At 45.1% G+C, this 21,409-nt stretch overlaps 3 protein-coding genes across 9 annotated transcripts; 1 reads left to right on the top strand and 2 right to left on the bottom strand.

Annotated features, from left to right (window-relative positions):
* Positions 1-19: 19 nt before the first annotated feature.
* Positions 20-3,014, top strand: LOC6616584 (ADP-ribosylation factor GTPase-activating protein 2). 4 transcript variants are annotated; one of them, XM_032718315.1, is made up of 7 exons: positions 20-112; positions 224-333; positions 414-737; positions 889-1,005; positions 1,098-1,253; positions 1,311-2,154; positions 2,209-3,014. In XM_032718315.1, exons 2-7 carry the CDS (start codon positions 253-255, stop codon positions 2,352-2,354), a joined length of 1,668 nt encoding a protein of 555 aa, XP_032574206.1. In that variant the 5' UTR covers positions 20-112; positions 224-252; the 3' UTR covers positions 2,355-3,014. The 4 variants fall into 4 exon arrangements, with proteins under 4 accessions (XP_032574206.1, XP_032574207.1, XP_002040943.1 ...); XM_032718316.1 differs by having other exon boundaries at positions 22-112; positions 238-333; XM_002040907.2 differs by having other exon boundaries at positions 31-333; positions 1,101-1,253.
* A 755-nt stretch (positions 3,015-3,769) lies between these two features.
* LOC6616583 (brain acid soluble protein 1) lies at positions 3,770-5,241 on the bottom strand. Of its 4 annotated transcripts, none has more exons than XM_032718318.1 (3): positions 5,032-5,241; positions 4,743-4,934; positions 3,770-4,662 (listed from the first exon to the last, which is right to left on the bottom strand). In XM_032718318.1, the coding sequence occupies exons 1-3, from the start codon at positions 5,108-5,110 to the stop codon at positions 3,905-3,907; spliced, it is 1,029 nt and encodes a 342-aa protein (XP_032574209.1). In that variant the 5' UTR covers positions 5,111-5,241; the 3' UTR covers positions 3,770-3,904. The 4 variants fall into 4 exon arrangements, with proteins under 4 accessions (XP_032574209.1, XP_032574208.1, XP_032574210.1 ...); XM_032718317.1 differs by having other exon boundaries at positions 3,770-4,677; positions 5,032-5,240; XM_032718319.1 differs by having other exon boundaries at positions 4,743-4,913; positions 5,032-5,240.
* Positions 5,242-19,829: 14,588 nt separating this feature from the next.
* LOC6616582 lies at positions 19,830-20,255 on the bottom strand. The gene has a single exon (XM_002040905.2). It carries the CDS (start codon positions 20,221-20,223, stop codon positions 19,867-19,869), a length of 357 nt encoding a protein of 118 aa, XP_002040941.1. The 5' UTR covers positions 20,224-20,255; the 3' UTR covers positions 19,830-19,866.
* Positions 20,256-21,409: the final 1,154 nt, after the last annotated feature.

Below are 21,409 nucleotides of genomic sequence, written 5' to 3'. Positions count from 1 at the left end.
TGCGCATAACAGCACTGAGCGAACTAACAGCACGCAGTGGTTCGTTCCGTCGAGTACGACGAAAGGAAAACACGTCCACGTACGTTCTGAAAAGTCGAGCAATTTGGCAAAGGTTTGTGTTTGGTATCTAGGGCTTCCCTCGGCCAGCGGAAATCGAAGTCGCAGAGAGCGCCAGAAAGCGCCTCGAAGGCCGTCTAGCAACGTCGACCAACTCGTGTTTCAGTTGAGATATTTCAGTTCGAACCATCCGATATGGCCAGTCCAGCAGCAGGACCCTCCAAGCAGGAGATCGAGTCGGTCTTCAGTCGCCTGCGCGCCCAGCCAGCCAACAAAGTGAGTGGCCTACTTTCGCCAGTTCGCCCTTGGGGTTCTGACTAATGGGGCTCCCTGCTCTCCTTCCCTCTCATTCGCAGTCCTGCTTCGACTGCGCTGCCAAGGCTCCCACCTGGTCCTCCGTTACCTATGGCATCTTCATTTGCATCGACTGTTCTGCCGTGCACCGCAACTTGGGTGTGCACCTGACCTTCGTGCGTAGCACCAACCTGGACACCAACTGGACCTGGCTGCAGCTCCGCCAGATGCAACTGGGCGGCAACGCGAACGCGGCGCAGTTCTTCCGCGCCCACAACTGCAGCACCACCGACGCCCAGGTCAAGTACAACTCGCGGGCGGCCCAGCTGTACAGGGACAAGCTGTGTGCCCAGGCCCAGCAGGCCATGAAGGTGCATGGCACAAAGGTGAGTTCAAATCAACCGTTTTGTTCATGTGCATGTAGTTATTTTACACTAAAACCCACTAACTGACGATTGCTTTGCTTCACTGCTCCGCCTGCTCCTTTCCTCCCATGACTCCGTTACTCCTCCATGTTGTACACATTACACCCACCAGCTGCATTTGGAACAGACGGACAAGAGCGAGGGCAACGAAGCCGCTAGGGAGGAGGACTTCTTCGCCCAGTGTGACAATGAGGTGGACTTCAACGTCCAGAACAACAATGTCAGTAAGGTATGGCGCCACTTACACGCAGGGGACCCGCAGCAGCTTTCGATTTTACGTTTGTAGCCGTTCACTAATCCTTCACACTTAAATTGTTTCAGCAGGATCCAAATCCAAACCCACCCACCGTTGCTCCGGTCATCAGCGTTGAAACGCAACTGGGTGGCGCCCCCAGCGTGGATCTGCTTAATTCCGTGGTGCCGGCAGCAGTGCCGTCGTCCATAGGCGCGCGAAAGGTGCAGCCGAAGAAGGGTGGAGTAGGTGTCAACGCCAGCAGTGTGAAGCACTGGCTAATCAACTTTCTTATCTTTTAGCTGGGTGCTCGCAAAGTGGGAGGCCTGGGAGCCACGAAAGTTAAGACTAACTTCGCAGACATCGAGGCCCGTGCCAACGCGGCCAACGAGATGAAGACATCAGCTGCAGCAGCACCTGTGGTTAAGCCACAGACGGCCGAGGAGGAACTGGAGACGGTGGCCAGCATGCGCCTGGCTTACCAAGAACTCTCCATGCAGAAGACTCGCGAGGAGGCCAAGCTTAAGACCATGGACCCTGCCAAGGCTAAACAGATGGAGCGGCTGGGCATGGGCTTCAACCTGCGAGGCTCCGACATGGCCCACTCCGCTCTCGGCGACATGGAGACTATTCAGCAGTCGGCCGCCCCTAAAGCGAAACTCTCCTCATTGGAAAGCGAACATTTCTTCACTGACTATTCGCTATACGGCAATAGCAGCAGCGGCGGCGGAGGAGGAGGGTCTAGTGAAAAGCGGGAGAGCTCAGTTGGCGGAACCAGCAAGCTGGATAAGTTTGAACTTGATGCGCTGGGCTACGAGACAATTGAGCCCATTGGGGGCAGCCACAGCAATATAACGTCCATGTTTTCTGGCAGCAATGACTATGACAAGCCCAAAACGTCGGCGCCCGTTAAGAAGAATAGTGGTTCCTCGCAGACCCACACCAAAGGAGGAACTAGCACAGATCCCGTGATCGCCCAGCAAAAGTTCGGCAACTCCAAGGGCTTCGGCTCCGACCAATACTTCGCCAGCGAACAGTCTTCGGCCGATGTAAGCGCAAGCTTGAACCGCTTTCAGGGATCACGAGCTATATCTTCGTCGGACTATTTTGGAGACGGCTCCCCTGGTGGCAGTGGGGGCAATAGGGGTGAGTGAAAGAAGGCGCTCTAGACTGATGAGGTCTAAATGGGATTTATTGCAGCATCTTCGGTCAACTTCAGTGCACCGGATCTGGATGTGGAAAGCGTAAAAGAGAGCGTACGCCAGGGTGTACACAAAGTGGCCGGCCGTCTGAGCAACCTGGCCAACGATGTGATGACCTCGTGGCAAGACAAGTACGGTTACTGATATCAGCGAAACACCCATGGTGACCGCCAAAGCAGCGCTAGCATGAGAAGCAGCAGCGGCGGCATCGGAGAGCAGTCTAGTTTTAACGTTTTTATATATTAGTTGTCGCGATTATGCAAAAAGTTTTGAAGGATTCCAAGCCGATAGCCACGTAGTCTTGTTACAGAGGAGCAACCACTTCGCATGCCTCATATCGTTCTTGTATACAAATAGCAGAAACAGAAGAATCTGAAACAAAATCGAAGCAGTATAGCCAGCTGTACAATACGCGTAGTGTCTTTTAAATATACATATATACACCATTCAGATTAAGAACGTAACCATGTGGGTTATGTCTGTGCACTGTTTTCTAGGTTCGGTTGTTTTACTTTGTTTCTATCCATTGCGGACCATAAGTGCACCTATGTTTTGAAATTACAATTTGCATTTCGGCTGGGCTGCTGTTAATTTTTTTCCGTTTATCATGAAATTAAGCAAAGAGTGTGACATAAATAAACTAACTGCATAGCAAACATTCCTGTGTTGAGGAGTTTAGAAAAATCATTTTAAATTTAACTTGAACGTTATAACTTCGGCATTTAACTGGATTGAAAAAGTTACCAATATATAAATACAACTATTTAGAGCATATAAAACCGAATTAAAAATAGTTTTGGTAATTGTGAACTGATTTTCACTGGGTTTTGTCCGCATATGACAGCATTCTTAGAAGTTATTCCAGTCTAAGTTACTCCATCTATTCAAAAATTATGAAAGCGTAATGAGTAATAGTCAACTTTAGACTTTTTGAAGCGCTCTCTTTTTGTCCATACTACGTTTTTGGAAACATTAAAATATAATTTTATGTACCGCTTGTAACAGAATTGTTACTGAAAGTATGAAGTTTCACTAAAATGCCACTTTGCCAAGAAAAAACATCGCGGGTATTAAAACATTAATATTACGTAAACAAAAACAATTTACAAAGTGACCTTTCAAAAAAAGAGCCTACCTTTGTTAAAAACTAAATATTCCGTTTTCTCCGGTACAAACTGTCACGCAAATTAAGAGTACGGTGTCTCTAGTGTATTTTTTATTTTAAATGATGTAGAAGTTTACAAGCCTAAAAAAGATACACTAGCTGCAGGTCATTCGGCTAAGTGGATTGACATTGATAATAATCTTTCAATGGCTTAATTATATATTCTTGCCCAAATCAGTCTATAACTTTACACGGTGTTATAAAATTAGGGGATTTCCATGACCATGATGTGGTAATTAATGAAAGAAACCGCCGCTAGGTGGCGTTATCGTCGATGGAAAGCAGATAGTTCATTTATAACTAACAATTTACTATAAGCTATTTCAATTAGATGTGATGACTAGCCAGTCAATCCATGTTCACCCACTGACAAAAGCCCGATGCGATCGAAAAATTTAAAAACAGAAAACTTTATTTTATTGCGCTCAAAGATGGACAAATTTGCTAATAATTACAGGAGAATCGTTTTAGACTGATTTGATTCGGGTGCCCTCGCAGTTGCGGGCGCCAGCGAGATGTGGTTCAGGGATTAGTGGCGGAACTTGCTGGGATTGGGGCGGGCACGTCGGACGGCGGACTCCGGAGAGCCGTAAGCGATGGCGTGGCTGGTAGCAGATCCGCCCTCGCCGGTGCTGAAAGAGTTGGCGATGGCAATGGCGCCGCCGTTGGTGCCTCCGAAATCGATGGGGAAAAAGGTGCCAGCGGGCAGAGGGGCGGCGGGCTTCTTGGAGGGCTTGCCAGCGGGAGAAGCAGCCTTCACGGGCTTCTTGGCTGCGGGACGACGGGCGATAATGGGTTTCACGGGCACGGACAGCTCCTCCTCGTCCTCCTCAACGTCGTCGGCCACAGCGTTCTCTACCTCCTCCTCGTCTTCGATGGCGGCGGCCTGGGGCTCCTCCTCCTCCTGATCCAGCTCGACGATCACCTTCTTCTTGGCGGGCAGGTAGCGGTTCGCTGGCACCACGGCGGCCACTGGAGCAATTGGAGCTGGGGCTGGAAGCTCGGCCTCGGCAACGGGCAGGGGAACTGATTCCTCCTCAGCAGCAGCGGCGACGGAGGCCTCCTCGGCGGCGAAGTTGAAGTCTCGTGGAACCTTAGCGGCGTCGTCTGCGGCCTCGGGCTCGGGTTCAGCCTCTGACTCGGCTTGGGGTGCTACGTCGGAATCGGTGGCCACCTGGACAACTGGCGCTTGGTCGGGATAAGCCTCGGCCACGGAGGTGGCGCCGTGGGCTCCGGCTGCAGCGAGGACGTCCTCAGCTGGGACTCCCTCGGCGCTGACATCAGACTCTGCGTGATTGCAATCTTTGGTTAGGAAGGGCGTGGTTAGTGCTGGCGGGGATTGGGAGGCGGACGGGAGGAGTACGTACCCTTCAGGTAGGTTCCGGTGGCTACGGTCTCTCCGGCCACGAGGGCACTGGCTGCCTGGGTGGAGCGGGCATGGGTGCGGCCGGGCTGGACATACTGCATATACATGAAGCGCTGATGGGGCGCGGATCCGTACCACTCTGCTGCTGCGGGCTGCTGGAGGTAGACCATTCCTGGAACGAGGTATTGCCGGTCTTCAGTATGGTGGCGAAGGGATGGAGGGTGGCAGATGATATGATTAGAGGGTGATTGTGCTAGCGGAATGTGCAATCCTCTGGGCGGCGAACTCACTTTTCCTGGCGGGCAGGGCATCTCCGCTGGCCACGATGCCGGCGATCAGTAGCAGAGCCACGGCAGCACAGAACTTCATGTTGGACTGAGCTTAGTTTCGGAGGGGAACTAGTGTTTTAAATCCTTTTAGGGGTGGGCGAGGGTCTCGGTTGTGGGTTACGGAATGGCGCACTGATCACAGCAGGAGCTAAACTTGTCACTGAAGTTTCCACCAAAGAAGTGATGTCTGATCGGGGCAGCGCGTTAGATTTATATACGCGACGAGCCAGGCAAAAGGCCAGCACATCGAGCATAATGAGAGGCTCAAAAAAAATCGGATATACCCATAGACGCGACTGATCCCTGCTTAGTATGCAGCGGGGATCTTCGCGGGAACGTGCGAACCATCCGCCTGACAACTCCGAACGCTGGATGATGACGCGGAGTGCGCACCATCCAAGTGTCGACGGTCTGTGGACCTCTTCGGGGGTGCCACTGGGCCAAGGGATCGGACCTGGGTCGACTAAATGATCCACGCCGCCGTGGGACACATGTGGGCCATAAAATCGCAATTGGCAATTTAGTTTTAAGGTCATTCGAAGACTCAGGAGGCGGGTGGAATCGAGGTTTATGGGTGCGTGTGCGCCTTATCGCCCAGATATAAGAGCGCCGCCTAGAAAATTGAAGTAGACAGCTAAGGCATGCGGTGCATAATCAATCTGCGGGAAAAGGATACCGCCAGTGGTGACTCACCGTCTCGGTGACGTCAACGAAAGCTTGGAGGAGGCGCCAGAAGCTGCATATTAAATGTCAATTACTGCACATTCACCCGCTCCACTTCACGGAAAGAAGTGATGGCTCCGGGGCATCAATCATACGCACTGCGGCACAGAAGGTCGAAAATGCTTTTTGATTCGCTGGAATACCTGGTGTTTTGGGTTTCCAAATGAAATAATATGAAATCTTAAGATTTGAGTATTTGAAAGAGATAATCGGTTTCCACTCAAAGAAGTGTGTGTTAACTCTATTAAAGGCAATAAATCGGGTGCAAATGAAATTAAATTGCAAATAATTCATTAAAATTATATTTTTCATTTATGTGTTAACACTAATTTGCATTGTTCCAACAAGGAATACACAAAATATTGCGTTGCGCAACATTGGCTATAAGTAGGTAACTACACAGTATATAATGGATCGCATATTCGAATTACTCATCATAAGCGATTTTTGAGTTTCTGTTTTAATCGTCTTCTGATATTCGGCACTTCAAAGGTGGCGACATCTGCTCAGTAATCGCAGATTAAGTGGATTATGTGCATATTAATCCGTTGCACTTAATATGTCTCACTTTTGCTTGCTAAAAAGATTGAGTAGCTCAACAGACTGAAATATTTATTGCCTCCTTATAGTTCAATACGTAAATCGCATAATTGAATCGACAAGAATACTGGAATGAATTACTTGAAAACTTTAAGAAATAATTGAAAGCAGGACCACCCACATGAGAAACTCAAAAACAGCAATAGTCATCATATTCCTATTAAAATTCTACCTATTTTCTAGAACGCAAACTCATGATTTTGCGTGCTTCGCATGGCAATGGCCTATATTTAGTTACTTATACGCAATACTTTACTTCGACTGGAGCAAAACAAAAAACGGGGTCGACATTATTTCGAAGTAGGGATACCCTAACAAATGGCTTACTGTTTTTAAAGATGGAGATTTCACCAAGAAAATGTCTGTTAGAGCTTTAGCCACATATTGAAAACAATAAACTCACAAACAGAGGGAAACTAATCAGGACTAAAGGTAAAAAACATTTTTTTGAGAACTGCAAATGATTTTTTAAAACCCTTGAAGCTTAAGAAATTCCCACCAACAAATTCATTCATTTGATTTCTAATAAATCTTGAACCTTCCTTCAAACTATTACATATAAAAAATAGTATAATGAATAAAAATTTCTATTCGAAAATTTATTTTCTTAGGAAGAGAAAAGGTTTTGAATTTGCATATAATTCTGTGTCCACATAGAACAAGAATCCACAAGCACTTTAGTTGCCACTGGCTTCAATGAATATTTTAAAATACCCGAAAACAGAAAATGGACCCAGGAAGAGCAAAACAAATAAAAACAAAATAAGAACCAATTTACTTTTATATCCTGTTCGACACCTGTTTATCACATACCCTCTTCGGCTCTTTATGCAAATTGAGGGATCATCCTTGGTGTGCTGTTTTTACGTTCTATTTAATTTCAGAATTTGGAGCACCAGCGACCATTAAACCGAATGTCCGCTCCACAAGATAGTGAGATACAATAGCTCGATACAGCAAAACGCGAAGAGTGGTCACAAAAAAAACCAACCGCCTAATGTTCGACATTATTGTCGATGTGCGATCGGAATTTCAATGGGCGCTGATTAAAAGCAATTTGGTGTCGGGGGCGACTGGGCAACTGGGCGGATGCCGAATCTCGAGTGGGGTGCCTACTTTGATATTCATCGAAAGCGCAGCTAATTATGCCTCCAAAACCCACAGTACCGTCTCATATCCGCACCACTCAATACCTGACTTTTCCGCTCGACTTTCCGCCAATCTGCCCGCAAATTGTATTAAAAGCGTGGCTCCGACACTTAACACTTGGCATGCGGTTTCAGCAGGCCTTCTGTTGTTTCGGACTTGATGGTAGAAGGCCTTAACCCCTTTGACAATGCAATTAATCAACACAAATTAAAATGAACCGTACTTCAGGCAGCTCGACATCGCGGTCATCGTATCCCGCCTCACTTACTGGGTTTCATGCCACATGGTTGTGGAAGCCTTTCGTTTGATGATCATCGGTGCTGCTCCTACTAAAGATACTCTTGAATAAAAATAGTTACTGACTTTCTTAATGTGAGAAGACATCTCAGAATGGTGCAACACAAAACATTATTCTTTAAGGAGATGAATAGAAATATACTTCGATGATGACCGCCAGCATGTACAACAATTACATCATATTTACATCACGTTACTTCACACTTTCCAGGTATTTGGTTAATAAAGTGGTAGCTCTTAGCGAAATCAATTTCATTTTTGAAGGTCTGGACAAACCTCTTTGTTGCGGTTATAACCACTCGTAAGGAACGTGAAGTTTAAAATGGTAATATAAAATAATCGAGCACAAAAAATAAAATAATTTAAGCTCAACACCTAACCGTATACATATATCCTGGCATGTACACTCCTTTTTCCAGGACTGGGCACAACCAGATGTCAGCTGGACTGGGCAGTGATTAAGTACAACTAGCGACGGACACCGGACATGGGACACCAGCTGGCCCAGAAAGCCGCGCTTAGCTCGCCAGAGCTCATTTTTCTCGCAGCTAGTGGCCGAGTTGGCAATTAAAGATATGCACATATATCGGTCTATGGCCGCTGGGGACCGCTTCTCCGTATTTCCTGTGGACATAAATTGTAGAAATAGGAAAAAACGTGCAACAGCTGTTTAGCGCTGGCCCAGGATCAGCAATCCGGAGTGGGGCGGCTGTCGCATGCAAACCGGTTGCCATTTTCACTTCTACGACTTTTTCAGAATTTATTTTCACACTCTCGAGGACAAGTTTTGCCGGGCCACATGGCCCCTGAGTGTTAAGTCCATCCTGCAGCCCGGCTCCCTCGTCCGCCTGCTGCTTGCGTGGACCGGGACCTCCTCCATTCGCAGGCGCCTCCTCTAAGTATGTGAGTGGCGCAGTAGCCAAGATGTTGCCATGTTTAGCCTTGTCTGCTGCACTTTAATGGCTTCATATTTCCTGCGAAATTAGAGAAGTTGCTTCTGCTTACATTTGGAGTTGGTCCTGGCCCCAGGACTCTTTGTCTAGAGCGAACTTGGCTTTGTTGCAAGTTCTCGCTGCTCATTATGACCGGGACCACGCACACTCCTCGAGTCTACTCCATTAAACTGTAATTTTTGGCAACATTTTGGTTTGCATAAATCTTTGCCCGACTGCAGCCGGTCCTAGTCCGCATCCTGCGGGTCTCTGGTGTCCTTGTGGCTCACGCTCGCTCATGTTTCAAGTTTATTAAAAAGTCCTCAACATATTATGGTTACTTAAACTATTAGAATAACAGCGACTGACTCCAGTGCTAGAGTGGCTCCGTGTGGGGTGGGGAGTCCTCTGGGGCTCCAGTGCTCGTCCTTTGCCTGGGTCTGGATTACATAGATAATGTGTAAATAATTTGGGTACCAACAATGGGTCCAGTGCTGGAATTATTTCGAGTGCGGACCAAGATATGCATCTACAAGCAGGATGTGGCACCTTTTCCAAAGCCAATCACACTGCCCCATTGTTCTGGATTTTCACACCGATTTCCATTCCCAACTCCTGATGGGTGGAAGAAACCGCAAATCCGTACGAAGCTCATTACGAAAGTTTTTCCCCCAGCGAGAGTGGGAGGCCCAAGAAAGTGAACCTGATATATAAATCGAGGTGGTTCCGGAAAAGAGGCCGGGTGCCCAGAAGGAGCAGGAGGAGCAGGGTGAGCCGGCGGAGAGACGGCCGCACACAAAAACAAAACAACTGCAGTGTGACAAACAATGGGACGCTCGCAATCGGTTTTGTGGCAAGTGTCCTATCCAACTGCTGCTGGTTGTGGCACGTCCCGCCCCTCGGGGAGTCCATGTTACCGGACCAGCGATAGAGGCCACGGACGGATGGCGATTGCGCCGCAGGCCAAATAACTTACCTAAAAAAGCCGCAAATGCCCACAGTTCCAGGCACATCGGGAGGATCCAGTGACCACCAATGTTTTCCACATGTGGGCGGTGGTCTGACTTGTCAGACTTTCGGAATTGCATTGTCAAAGTGGCTCCTAGGTGGCATGTAAATATTTTTCAGAGAAAGAAAATTTGCAACGCAAATAGACTCACTAAATGTATTTTATATTTCCCAATTTTTATTTGTATATAATTCTAGAATATATAATAATTAAAATAATTATAATTATAGCTTTAGAAGTGTAGTTAGCTTGAAAATTCAAAACTTCCATACGCACTGAAGTAAAAATTGGTTTTCTTCGTGATTCTCTTTAAAAAATGTTTAAATGTTTGCTTACAAATTTCTCAGCTGAGTAGCGGATATCTGATAGTCGAGGCACTCGAGGCTATAGAATACCCTCTTGCCTGCTTTATATTGACTGCAAGAGTATATAAGCTTCGGATTGACGAAGCTAGATTTTTTCCTAGTTCAAATTTATTTTCCTACGAATGTCATTTTTGGGTTCGGTAAAGATCAACCGACAAAACTAATAAATCGATGGTCTTATTGTAAGAAAACTATTTTAAACTTCCTAGTGCTAAATAAAATTAAACGATACATAGTAAGGCGAATAAAATCTGAATGAAACATAGTCCTTTTTTGGGCCATAAGTTACATTTCGACAAAAAAAATTGAACAACTTTAAAATTCAGGTTCGGAATGCTTTTTGCGTGATCTCATATAATTGTATCCTGCAGCCCAATTAAGTAAGGATCTTAAGCAAACAGACATAGAAGAAAGTAAACATACCGACAAATATGTTTTGGAATAACTTTGAAAGGGAGCAGTTGATGTCTTTAAGGTATTATTTGACATATATTTTAAAAGTAGAATATAGAAATCCCATCCGACCAACCTATCCGCTAACTTGTTGATACCCACACAATTTCATTTTATCCAAGTCTTGTGAATGCATAGTCTTTAGTTTGGAACACTCTAGATATAATCATATTGATGTGCCACGATATAGGAATCTTTTAGAGCTGGAGAGTTGGCAAGTGTGTTTTTTGGAATTGAAGATTTAGAAGCAAAGGGAGATGGGGGCTGACACGTCACACTTCTGACCCATGACCCTCTGTTCCTTTTTAAAACGTGCCCCTCATCATAGCAGATATTGCACTTTAGTGTGCCAATAGCCATTTGCCTCGTGTAATGGAGTCAGTGTTTTTGAAGAGCTCCGTAAATATTTTCTAATAAGTTTCGCACTCACATTACGGTCCGTTCGCGATTTCATTATGCTGCAGTCATGGGCGCAGCTTCTGCTGTCGCGGAAGTTGCAGCCACGTAATTAGCAATTTAGCGATGCAGTGTAATGGAATCCAGTGGGAGTACTTGGGTGGAATTCACTGCGAACCATCCAGCCAACCAACCAACCAACGGGAAGTGGCCAAGATGAGGCGTAAACTCAGCTGGCACTCGACATATGCAAATGGGCATTTTAAATGGACTTATAGTGTTCGCGTTAGCCGCGCTTTTGACTCGAGTTGTGAAAAGCGGATGCTGCTCTTAAAGTGTGATCCGGAATATACTCCTCCTACTAGGCTATGCTAGGCTAATGTCTTCTTCCTGTAAGGCCTGCAAGTGCTTAGTTCCGTAATTAAACGCGCACGGAGCATTGGACGGGATTGTGTTGCACATGCCATTATTGGCCTATGGCCGGCACTAATTGCCCGGTGCAAGTTACGATTATGGCCATGAAGAAGTCGAGCTGGATCTTGGGGCAGGCACAAAGCGACTGAGCAGGACATGGCCAAGTGCCAATTAGCAAGCAAAATAGATTGTAGTAAATTTTAATGACATACACGGCACAGTTGCTTCCGCACGGTCTCGCCGGTTTTTTCACCAGCTGGCCGGGCTGGTGTCCTTTCGAAGGAGCCAACTTCGTGCAGACAGTCAAAGGCGTTGACCGCCTGCCGCATCATTGAATTCAAAATACCAGCTCGGTGTGTGTCCGAGCCACTTCAATTAGAAAGACTTTCACTACAAAAAGGCCGACAAAGTCGGGCAAAGAAAGCCAGGAAAACACTTCCGCCTTACTTTGCTTCACTTTTGTAAACGTAGCAATTGCTTTGAAATGGCGTAGACCTAAAGGACTCTGACCAGTTCGGAGTGCCCGTTGCCTAAGCCCCAGTGCCAATGATTCTGGCTGGAAAAAATTGTCTGAGAACGGTGGCGGCATCCATTGCAGCACGACATGTCTTCCGGTTGGTTCCGGCTTCCTACTACGAGAGAAGGGCGATGATTCGAGCGGTCTGACCCTCGCTTGGCCAGCTTGGACAAGCGATATGAAATCAACCATTTTTACCTAGCAACTCTCTATTTTCATCTTATAATTCCATTTAAAAATAAAAGCTCATATTTGATTACTATGGAAAACAATAAAAGAATGCATTTACATTTTTATGTTTCTTTTGTTCTTGAAGTAATATTTCCATTAATTTAGTTTATAATAATATAAATAATAATTATCAATGTTTTCTCTGCAGATTTTAGTTCTCCCTCTAAGTTTAGAAAGTATGTAACATGTAGAAGGAATCCGATAAAGTTTACACGTATGTACATATGTATGTATATTATTGATCAGGATCGCCAGCAGAGTTGCTCTGGCCATATCCGTCTTACTGTCCAAAGAAGCGGTGATGCCTCGATGCCTATGATGGCTAATATATTTAATTTTGCCAATTTCTCTGCCAAAACAAAATTCTATATGCCAAAGTCTTGTTACCAAAATTCCCTTAGTGCGCACTAAAATGGTCATGCCTACAATTCTTAAAATGGTTTAGATATATATTTTTGATTTTACTATTTTTGAACCAAATCTGGCACGCCCACTCTCTTGCAACAAGGATTTTTTTTCTTTTAAATTTAGTTATGTGCTTTGACAATTCATTTTGAAATTTATACCTCGCACTGCCCTTAGATGAGTAACGAATATCTGACAGTCTTGGAAAGAAAAAGAAAAAAAGAGAAATTGGATGGTAATTACCTAATTCACTTATTTTGATATAGTGTTTGGTAATTTTTAAGAATGTTTCTCCACCCTGTGATGTTGAGATAAAATATTATGATGTACGGATTCTTCACTAAATAAATAAATATAAAAAAAAGTTGGTAAGTTTCTCATATGAAACTGCTAATGCCAGCGATCAATTATCCAGTGCTGGACAAGAGCGGGCAGTGAAAAGCACAATTACAAGGAATAACGTGACGAAACCTCCTTCCAGGCCACAACCGTTCACGACTTCCAATCGAGTATCGGATGATTGAAATGGCTTTGTGGGTTTCGAAGGGCTAGAGGACCCTGTCCGCCCGAACTCCTTTCACTGTTGTTGCAGGCACAGCTATCCACCCAGTCGGGCTTCCAGCCGGCAGCCAGAGCTGGCGATAAAATAAATTTGCATATGAATTGAGAATTAAGAACATTTTGCACATCGTGCTGGCTCTTCTTTATCCCCTCCCCCTGGCTCCATCGCTTTGGTATTGGGCTGCATGGGGAGTGTGGCTGTTGTTTGGCCTTTGAATTAGAGCCCACACACACGTCCTTCTGCCTTCCCTGCCACTCGCCTTTGCCGATATTCCATATCAGCAGAGTGTGAATGGCTTATTTCCTTGTTGCCTTTTTGGCTGGTTTCGGAATTTGCATTTGGCCTTTTTGGACCAACATTTTTATGCGCCATGCTCCCGGCAAAAAAAAAAGAAAGAAAAGCGAACCACGCCGAAATAGCAACAACTCGTTAGGCCATTGAAATTGAAAATGTTTTCCGACTGATGCGATAAGAAAGCGCACAATAGTAGCAATATTGATGGGCTGAAGGACCGATTATGGCTTTGGAATATCTTAACCGGTAAACATTTTCAAAGACAATACGTAGATTCTTAAATTCGTTTATAAGTGATTTAGCCAAATAGCTGTTTTCTGTTAGAATGCATAAATTAGGATAACCTCCCTCTTTAACTTTACTTCCTGCTAATGGTATTCTTAACATTAAAAAATTAAATATGTTTAAAGTTGGATGAATAGTTTAGTATTAGTACCTACAGTATTAGTCCCAACTCTTTCATTGATATAAGAATTTCACCTCAAATCTATGGATTAACTAGGTAATGAATCTAATGCTATTACTAGCATACTGTACAGCTTGACAAACACGTTGACCAACACTTATCAGAAATCGAATCGAAATGCAGGACATGAGGAACTGGGTGACTGGGAAATATCTAATCTTCGAAACCAAAAGAAGAACAAGAAGTCGAGTGTCTCGACTATCAGATACCAAATTATATCAGGTTGTAAGATTTCTCAGTAAATATGTTATACCTTTTTGATGTAGATGGACCTCGATATGATTATTATATTATATTAAATAATAACATGATTATAAAAACGCGGACGTGACGAAAGACGCCATCACCTTAATGTTTCTTTGCTCTGGATCAAAAGTAGGTGAAAATTATTGGTTGTATTTTATTTTATTTAACTGCTTAATACCCAAAATATACTGGAGAATCTTCACGATGCCAACGCGAATGAAATTAGGTGACCGCGGGCTAAGCATTGGTAAACTTTTAGCTTTTAAACCGAAGCAATCGAACGCTACGTAGTTTTTTGCTCTTCGCATTCCAGGAACATTTGCAAAACTTTCGTCACGCTCGTGAAATTGCTCGTTTAACTCATTTAACTTTTTGCGCTTGGGTTTCAGGCAATGTAGTATGTGTGTGGGCGAGAGTGTTTTTTCGAGAAAGTTTGCATAAATTGCAGCAACAAGAAAAGTTAATAATGCCAGCGGGCAAACTAGAGCTGGGGCGACAATGAAAATAATTCAATTAAAACACTTTTGGCAGCCTTTGGTTCCCCACCATTCACCCCATTACCTCGCATGTCAAGTTACAATTACGCCGAAACAAATTAACACGTAGACAGGGTGCAAGGCTCATATGTATGTGTATATGTGTATGTATGTGGATTGCCCGGGGGCATTCTCTGCACAAAGTTCTCATTGGGCGGTCCTGCTTTCTGCAATCCGCCCAGCACGCTCCTCCTCGACCGCTTTTGGTCCTTTGGGCCGAATGCGACATCTATGCCATCTATGTTTACTTTCCTACTTAGAGCCATTGTTGTCCCTTAAAGCCGCAAGCGACTTCCCTTTGTAGGATTTTAAATGTTTGCGATGGCTTAGCCCCCTAAAAAACACTCGAGGATTAAGATTTGATTGGCCAGCTCAGGGATTATGGCCGAGTGCCATGTTGACTTTTGACCCGCTAGTACGTGTTAATGATCAGTTACTTCTTTTTGCTTACTCTGCGGTTGGATTGGTGTGGACATCGCGGAGTAAAGTTCATTACATTCTATTTAAATTCCATTAGTTCGCAGACTAAGGCCCGTTTAATAGCATAGATTACCCTTTCCCAAACTCCATTTTAATTGACACACACTTCCGTTGATCAGCAGTAATTTTCGAATTGTATGTATGTCGTTTAACCATTTTATCCAGCACACATGCTGTCCGATTGCCCAGCCATTTGGGTCTATTAAAAATTGCTTTTCCATAATTTTGTTGAGCCCGAATTAAAGCGCGTATAGGGGCGGTAAAAAACAGGAATTGATAGCGCACAGAGTTCATGCTCGTTAAAAATCAATCCCCGTTGGGAGTCGGAGGACGAGGTGGGGTCCAGCGAAGGTGTACCACCACCCTCGTGGTCAATATGCGCGACTATAAGTCTACATAAGCGCCGAGGATGCCGTCATGCCGGCGATATCTCTTGGTATCTATGTACATTGTGTCTCTGCTGGGATTTCAGGCTTCGGGGCGTATATGTGTGTGTGTATCCGGGAGCTGTTGTGAATATATGGGAATTTGTTTTGTCATATCGTCGTCCTTATTGCAGATTGTACACTGCAGCTTACAATGTATATATTCAAAATGCGATGGAACGGAAGAACAAAAGATTATTTTAATGAAATAGAGAATCGAATATAGAAATAGAGAGTTTTTATTAAAACTAGAGAAAGTTACTATGCGGAACTCGTTATGCACATATGTGTGGAGGGGATCAGACATTACGTTTTTTACACTGTACATTTTTTACGTAATTCTGCATGGGAATCACCACAAGCTGAAGCGCAATGAAGCGCAACATACACGCGACATTTCCAATCTACGCGGCATCTATATGGCTCTGACCATGTCCAGCGATGTGACCGTGGCCATGACTCTAGCCCTCGAAAATGTGTCCAATGTAACGCCACAACAAAGAACGTTAATTGACGCCAAAATGCTCCGGCACAAAAAACAAAACGGCGTGCGAATCTGGAAAGGGGCAAATCGCTAGCGAAGCGGAGCATCTGAAAAAAAGCAAATTGTTCAGTCGGGCACAATTTGTGGCAGGACAGCAGCCCGGTGTCTTTACGGGTCTCGGTGAATTTAAATGTTTCTCCGAATCGATTGGCCCCCAACCAAGCAGGGCCGAACAGATCCGACCTGAGCCATCCCACCAGGAGGCTCAAGTAGCTGTATTAACCCTCGAGAGGTCACCGGGGTCCCGTCCTCTGTTCCCTGTCGGCCCATTGCCAGCCCATGCTCACACCCGCTCCCAGCCATTACCACCCACTACCACCCACTCCCACCTGCTTGCAAAGTGGGCGTTGTTGAATCAGCACACGTGATTAATGGCCTTTAATTATGTCAAAGTGCGACGGAAGCCTCCGACCAGGAACCGAGTGCAACGGTACGCCAGTTAAACGCTTGACATTAAAAAATTGACACCGTTTGGGGTGAAATGTCTGCCAGGGCTGACCCTCCTCCTCCTCCTCCTCCTCCTCGTGGCAACCCCAATCCTGACCGATGTTTTTGCCTGTGACAACTGTCTGGCACACGTAGCCGAGTTCCCTGCGAGCACGCTTGTCTTCTGGGTCCGCAGCGAAACAAATTTAAAATACACACCCACACACTGGAAACATGAACCGGGCAACTCCTTTGGCCATTCGTTACCCAGCCGTGATTGTGTGGGCGTTTGTCTCGCTTGTCGCTTTTAATGAAAGCGTCATAAATTATGTCGCAGTTGACGAAAGCAACAGCGAAGCTCCCGACTGCGAACGGAATGGAATGCCTTCGGTCGGTCAGGCGTTGAGGTTGCGGGGTCACTTAGCATACTGCATGTGTACGAGTGTGTCCGTGCGAGAAACATATGCCAAGGACTTGATGCACTGCTGGAACGGCCGAGGATCCCGAAATTAAAGCTTATTTGGCAGAAGCAAACTCTTGACCTAAGTGAAACAACCTTTATTTTATTTTGTATCTCAGTTATAAGGGTATTCTTGCATGGTCAAAAAGTATTTAACAGGTTCCGAACATCGAAGCTAAGTGTATTTGGATCAAGATCACAGCCATGTCTGTCTGTTTGTCCTGCCTACGATTACTGCTAACAAACATAGCACCAGATTGGTCCAATCCACAAAAGTAATCAAAACTTGTACTTCCCAAGTTCGAAAACATGTGATCCGTTAAAAGGTCCAGTACATTGGTTTATAACTATTTTATGAGATCAATCCTAGGTACGTCTAAATCGGAATGTAACCCTTTTTGTTTACTATTCAATTACTAACACTTTTCGAAAGATTTTTAAATGCCCAGCCTGATCATTTCGTTCTTTGGGATCAAGGCTATAGATTAAGTTGAGCCGAAGCTGTGCAAGATTATTTCAAACAATGCCAGGCCCACTATAGCGCCAAACGCTTATATAACTAATTATGCTTAAGTGCTAAGATTATTAGTAAATCCATCAATTCTTGAAGCTGATAAGTGGAAAGTTTTCAAAAGTAAACTAAATTTATTTCCAAAATTTTCCATATTTTTAAAATTTTAAAAACAAGAAAGAACGCTATTTTCGAGTTCCGCGATTATTAGATGCCCGAATACCTGTTGAAATTGCCAAAAAATAATGTTCTATTAAACGCAAAACCCAGAGGGCAGAGGTTTTTTATAAGAAAGAAAATTTAAATGGATCTTATTGTTACCCCTAACCAGATCTGGATATGCCAGTATGTCCGTTCGCCTGTCCGTATGAATGCTGTGACCTCTCAGGAACAAATTTTCAGAACGTTGCCACGCCCATCTCAACGCCGACAAGTCGACCTTTTTTTTTTTTGGAGTAACTAATTCTATTTATTAAGATTTCAAAAGGAATCGTTCAGTAATTCCTCTGAACTTAACCTAATGTGTGATAAAGATAAATGAGACCAAGTGGTATCTTAATTATAAAGTACAAAAGAAAATGTAATATGTTATGTTATCCTCCGTGTAAGGAGATCGCTGGGGTGTACCCTCTTCAGTCTTCGGAGAGAGATGGGATCAGCTAGGATAGTTGCTAGTCGGTTCGGGTGGGCCATAAGCCTGTCGGCATAACGGCTGCTGTGGAAATTAATCTGATCCCCAAGAAGGGTAACTTTCAGATCTCTTTCGATGACTATGTTCGTCACGTACCAGGGGAGCCCAGATGCGTGACGTGCAGCTCTTGACTGGACCACACGGAGCCTATTAAGCTGGGATTTGGCGGCAGTTCCCCACACCTGGATGGCATAACTCCACGTTGGAGCGAGAATGGCTTTGATTAAAAGAGCCTTAGAGCTCATTTGAAGTTTGCTTGAGTGGAAGAGCCAGTCGAGCTTTTTTAGCTTCGCCAGTGACTTTGATTTGACCGACGTGATGTGGGCCCCCCAGGTCAGTCTCCGATCTAGATGAACTCCTAGGTAGCAGTGCGATCTAGCATTGGTGATAGGGCTTCCATTGAAGGTCAGATCTGTGCAGGTTCCTGGTCGCAGGGAAAAAGTTACACAGGCTGACTTTGAGGAGTTAATGGCCACATTCCATTTGGCAGTCCATTTTTCGATTGCGTGCAGCCAATCCTGGACCGCGTTGGAGGCAGTTTGCAGTGAAGGATGAGACGCCAGCATGGCAGTGTCATCGGCGTAAGTGGCCAGGAGCAGCTGAGCCGGGGGGACTTCGGCGTTGTTTGCGGGAGATGGCATGTCAGCAGTGTACAGGGTGTATAGGAATGGCCCAAGAACACTTCCCTGTGGAACTCCTGCATGAATCTCCTCCAGGCTGGATCGAGCATCACGCACTGCAACGTCGAACGTCCGATTAGAGATGAACGATCTCAGGATGGCATAGTAGGGAGCAGGAAGGAGAGTTTTCATCTTGTATAGAAGGCCCTCATGCCACACCTTGTCAAACGCTTGCTTCACGTCTAGAAAGACGCCGACCGTGTAGAGTTTGTGCTCGAAGCCATGCGTCACCTGGTTTACCAGTCGATGTATTTGTTCAGGGCAGCCGTGGGACTTCCTGAAACCAAATTGGTGTGGAGGTATATGGTTCACTACTTGCGGTAGTTCCATCAGGCGGGCTAAGAGTATTCTCTCAAAAATCTTAGAGAATGTTGATAGCAGGCTGATTGGGCGATATGCATCGATCTGCGTTGGCGGCTTTCCGGCTTTAGGTATCATAATGATACGTGCTCGCTTCCATTGCCTTGGAAAGTGCCCTAGCCTTAGCATGGCATTAAAAATTTTTACTAAGGCTAGGACTCCTTTGCGTGGCAGAGACTTCGCAGCACGGTTGTCGATGCTATCGTAACCAGGGGTTTTCTTGATGTGTAGCGCCTTCAGCTGCATCATGACTTCCTGCGGAGTGGTATGCCTAATGGGGCGAGCCGGTACAGTCGGAGCGTCCAGAAAATTATTGATTTCTACGCGGTTTGAGTCGACCAATTTTAAAATTGGTTTCTTGTTTTATTCTACTTACTTTTTTTACTATTTCATCGCTGTGATATTTTTGTTAAATCTTTTTGTCCTATTACTCCCACTAGGTGACTTATAGGTATCCAAAAGTTGTAAAAATGCAATTTTCTGCTTTTATTTTGTTTTAAAGGTGTAGGCCATGAAAGTTGCATCAAAAATTGTTTTAAGTACCCCGGATATACAAAAACATCAATAAAAATATAGCAGAAGGAAACTCCTATGACGATGACATTTATTGGATAAAGCCCCGACTTAGAACAGCACATACACTAGGTAGCTAATATATATGGTGAAAAAGAGTATATAGAAGTTGGCCTTTCCATCGGCTTTCAGTGCGTGCCATATGTTGTAGTCTGCCGTATCAGAAGTGGAAATAGAGTTGTTAAATGCTTCACCACGCCGATTCTTTCCCGTTCTGAGGGCAATCTTATGTGAAGTGGGAATGGACACAATCCGTCGTGATGTCTGACGCGCAACGGGCGTTGCTTTAAGCTCCGGAAGGTTGGTGCTACGTAGACGATAGTGTGTGGATTCGGCGGAGGGCAGGGCTCCGAAGGTGCTTCTCTCGCAGATCAGGAGACCGAGCAGAATGATCCAGACCAAAGACATTCCCCGCCAGCAGTATGTGATCAACTGCAGAACGCTCTCGGTTTTGTTGGTGCGCAGCGTTATCGTCGAAAAAGATAGGGAGCAGCTGTTGCGTTCTCTGTTTGCATACCTCACACAGGTGTTTTATGATTTGGTTCGATGTTTGCTGTTCTTCGGGTGCATAGAAGTTACCTAAGTCCTAGCCTTGACCTTCCGACGTCGCAATCCCATTCAGTTTTTGATTACGTGTGCCAGGCGGCTGTGTCAAGGAATGAGATTCCACATCCGACAAAAGCAAACTGGCCTCTTTGCAACTTTTAAATGAAATTATACCAAAGCCAAAAGAAAAGTCGGCCGCCTTTATTGCTCGGCATGAACAGCCTCTGCTATTTGATAAATCAAATAATTACAAAAGTTCAGACCCAGCCACTCCCACCGCCTTTGCTATTGCCTTGGCTCAGGAAAACTCGAAACAAACTTTTGCCAAAAAGGTAAAGCAGGCGAAAGTTTCGGCAAGTAACAAAAATTGCATTTAGGCGCATTTAGGCGGCAGTTAGGTGAAACGACGAGATCCGTGACATAGGCTGCTGAGATATAACCAGTTCACAGTTTCTTAAAACCGTTCCTCCGCTTAAAGCTAGAAATCATATTTGGCCACAGATTTAATGCAGCCTCAGCGGCGGCGGCAAAACTTTTTTGCCAGCTCAGCAGCCCGAAACTTTCGCCTCGGTCGGTGTGGGCTCGGGGCTTCCTGTTTCGCCCAAGCCCTCGTCCTGGCTGCTCCGACATCCTTTGTGCCAATTCGTGTTGCAGAACTCCGGCGAAGCGTGTGAAATGCACCACAGCTTGGTTAGGCCTTCGAGCGGGCGCCGCTTTGAAGGATTTGTACGTAAATGGGGCCACGCGAAGGATGCCGGGCGACAATGCGCAACATTTTAATTTGGATCCATCTTCACCAAGGGCAGATCGAAAAATGGCTTAACAGTATAACAATATAACTTCTTCTGATAGTAGAATAATTCTAAGACAAACCTGTAGTTCTTCGTTTATGTAGTTTTTATTAAACAAGTAGTAGAGCTTATGAGTGTAACAAATCATTTATGTTCTTCAAGTCTTCACATTTAATTATTTAGACTTAAGACGAAATTTATTATTTAGATTTAGGAACAACCGCTCTTGGCAACTTTTGCACTCGACTCCACTTCAC

This window comes from Drosophila sechellia, chromosome 3L, assembly GCF_004382195.2.
Source record: "Drosophila sechellia strain sech25 chromosome 3L, ASM438219v1, whole genome shotgun sequence".
NCBI classification, from domain to species: domain Eukaryota; kingdom Metazoa; phylum Arthropoda; class Insecta; order Diptera; family Drosophilidae; genus Drosophila; species Drosophila sechellia.
The sequence above is the reverse complement of the archived record's forward strand: the minus strand, read 5'-3'. Positions and strand labels throughout refer to the sequence as shown.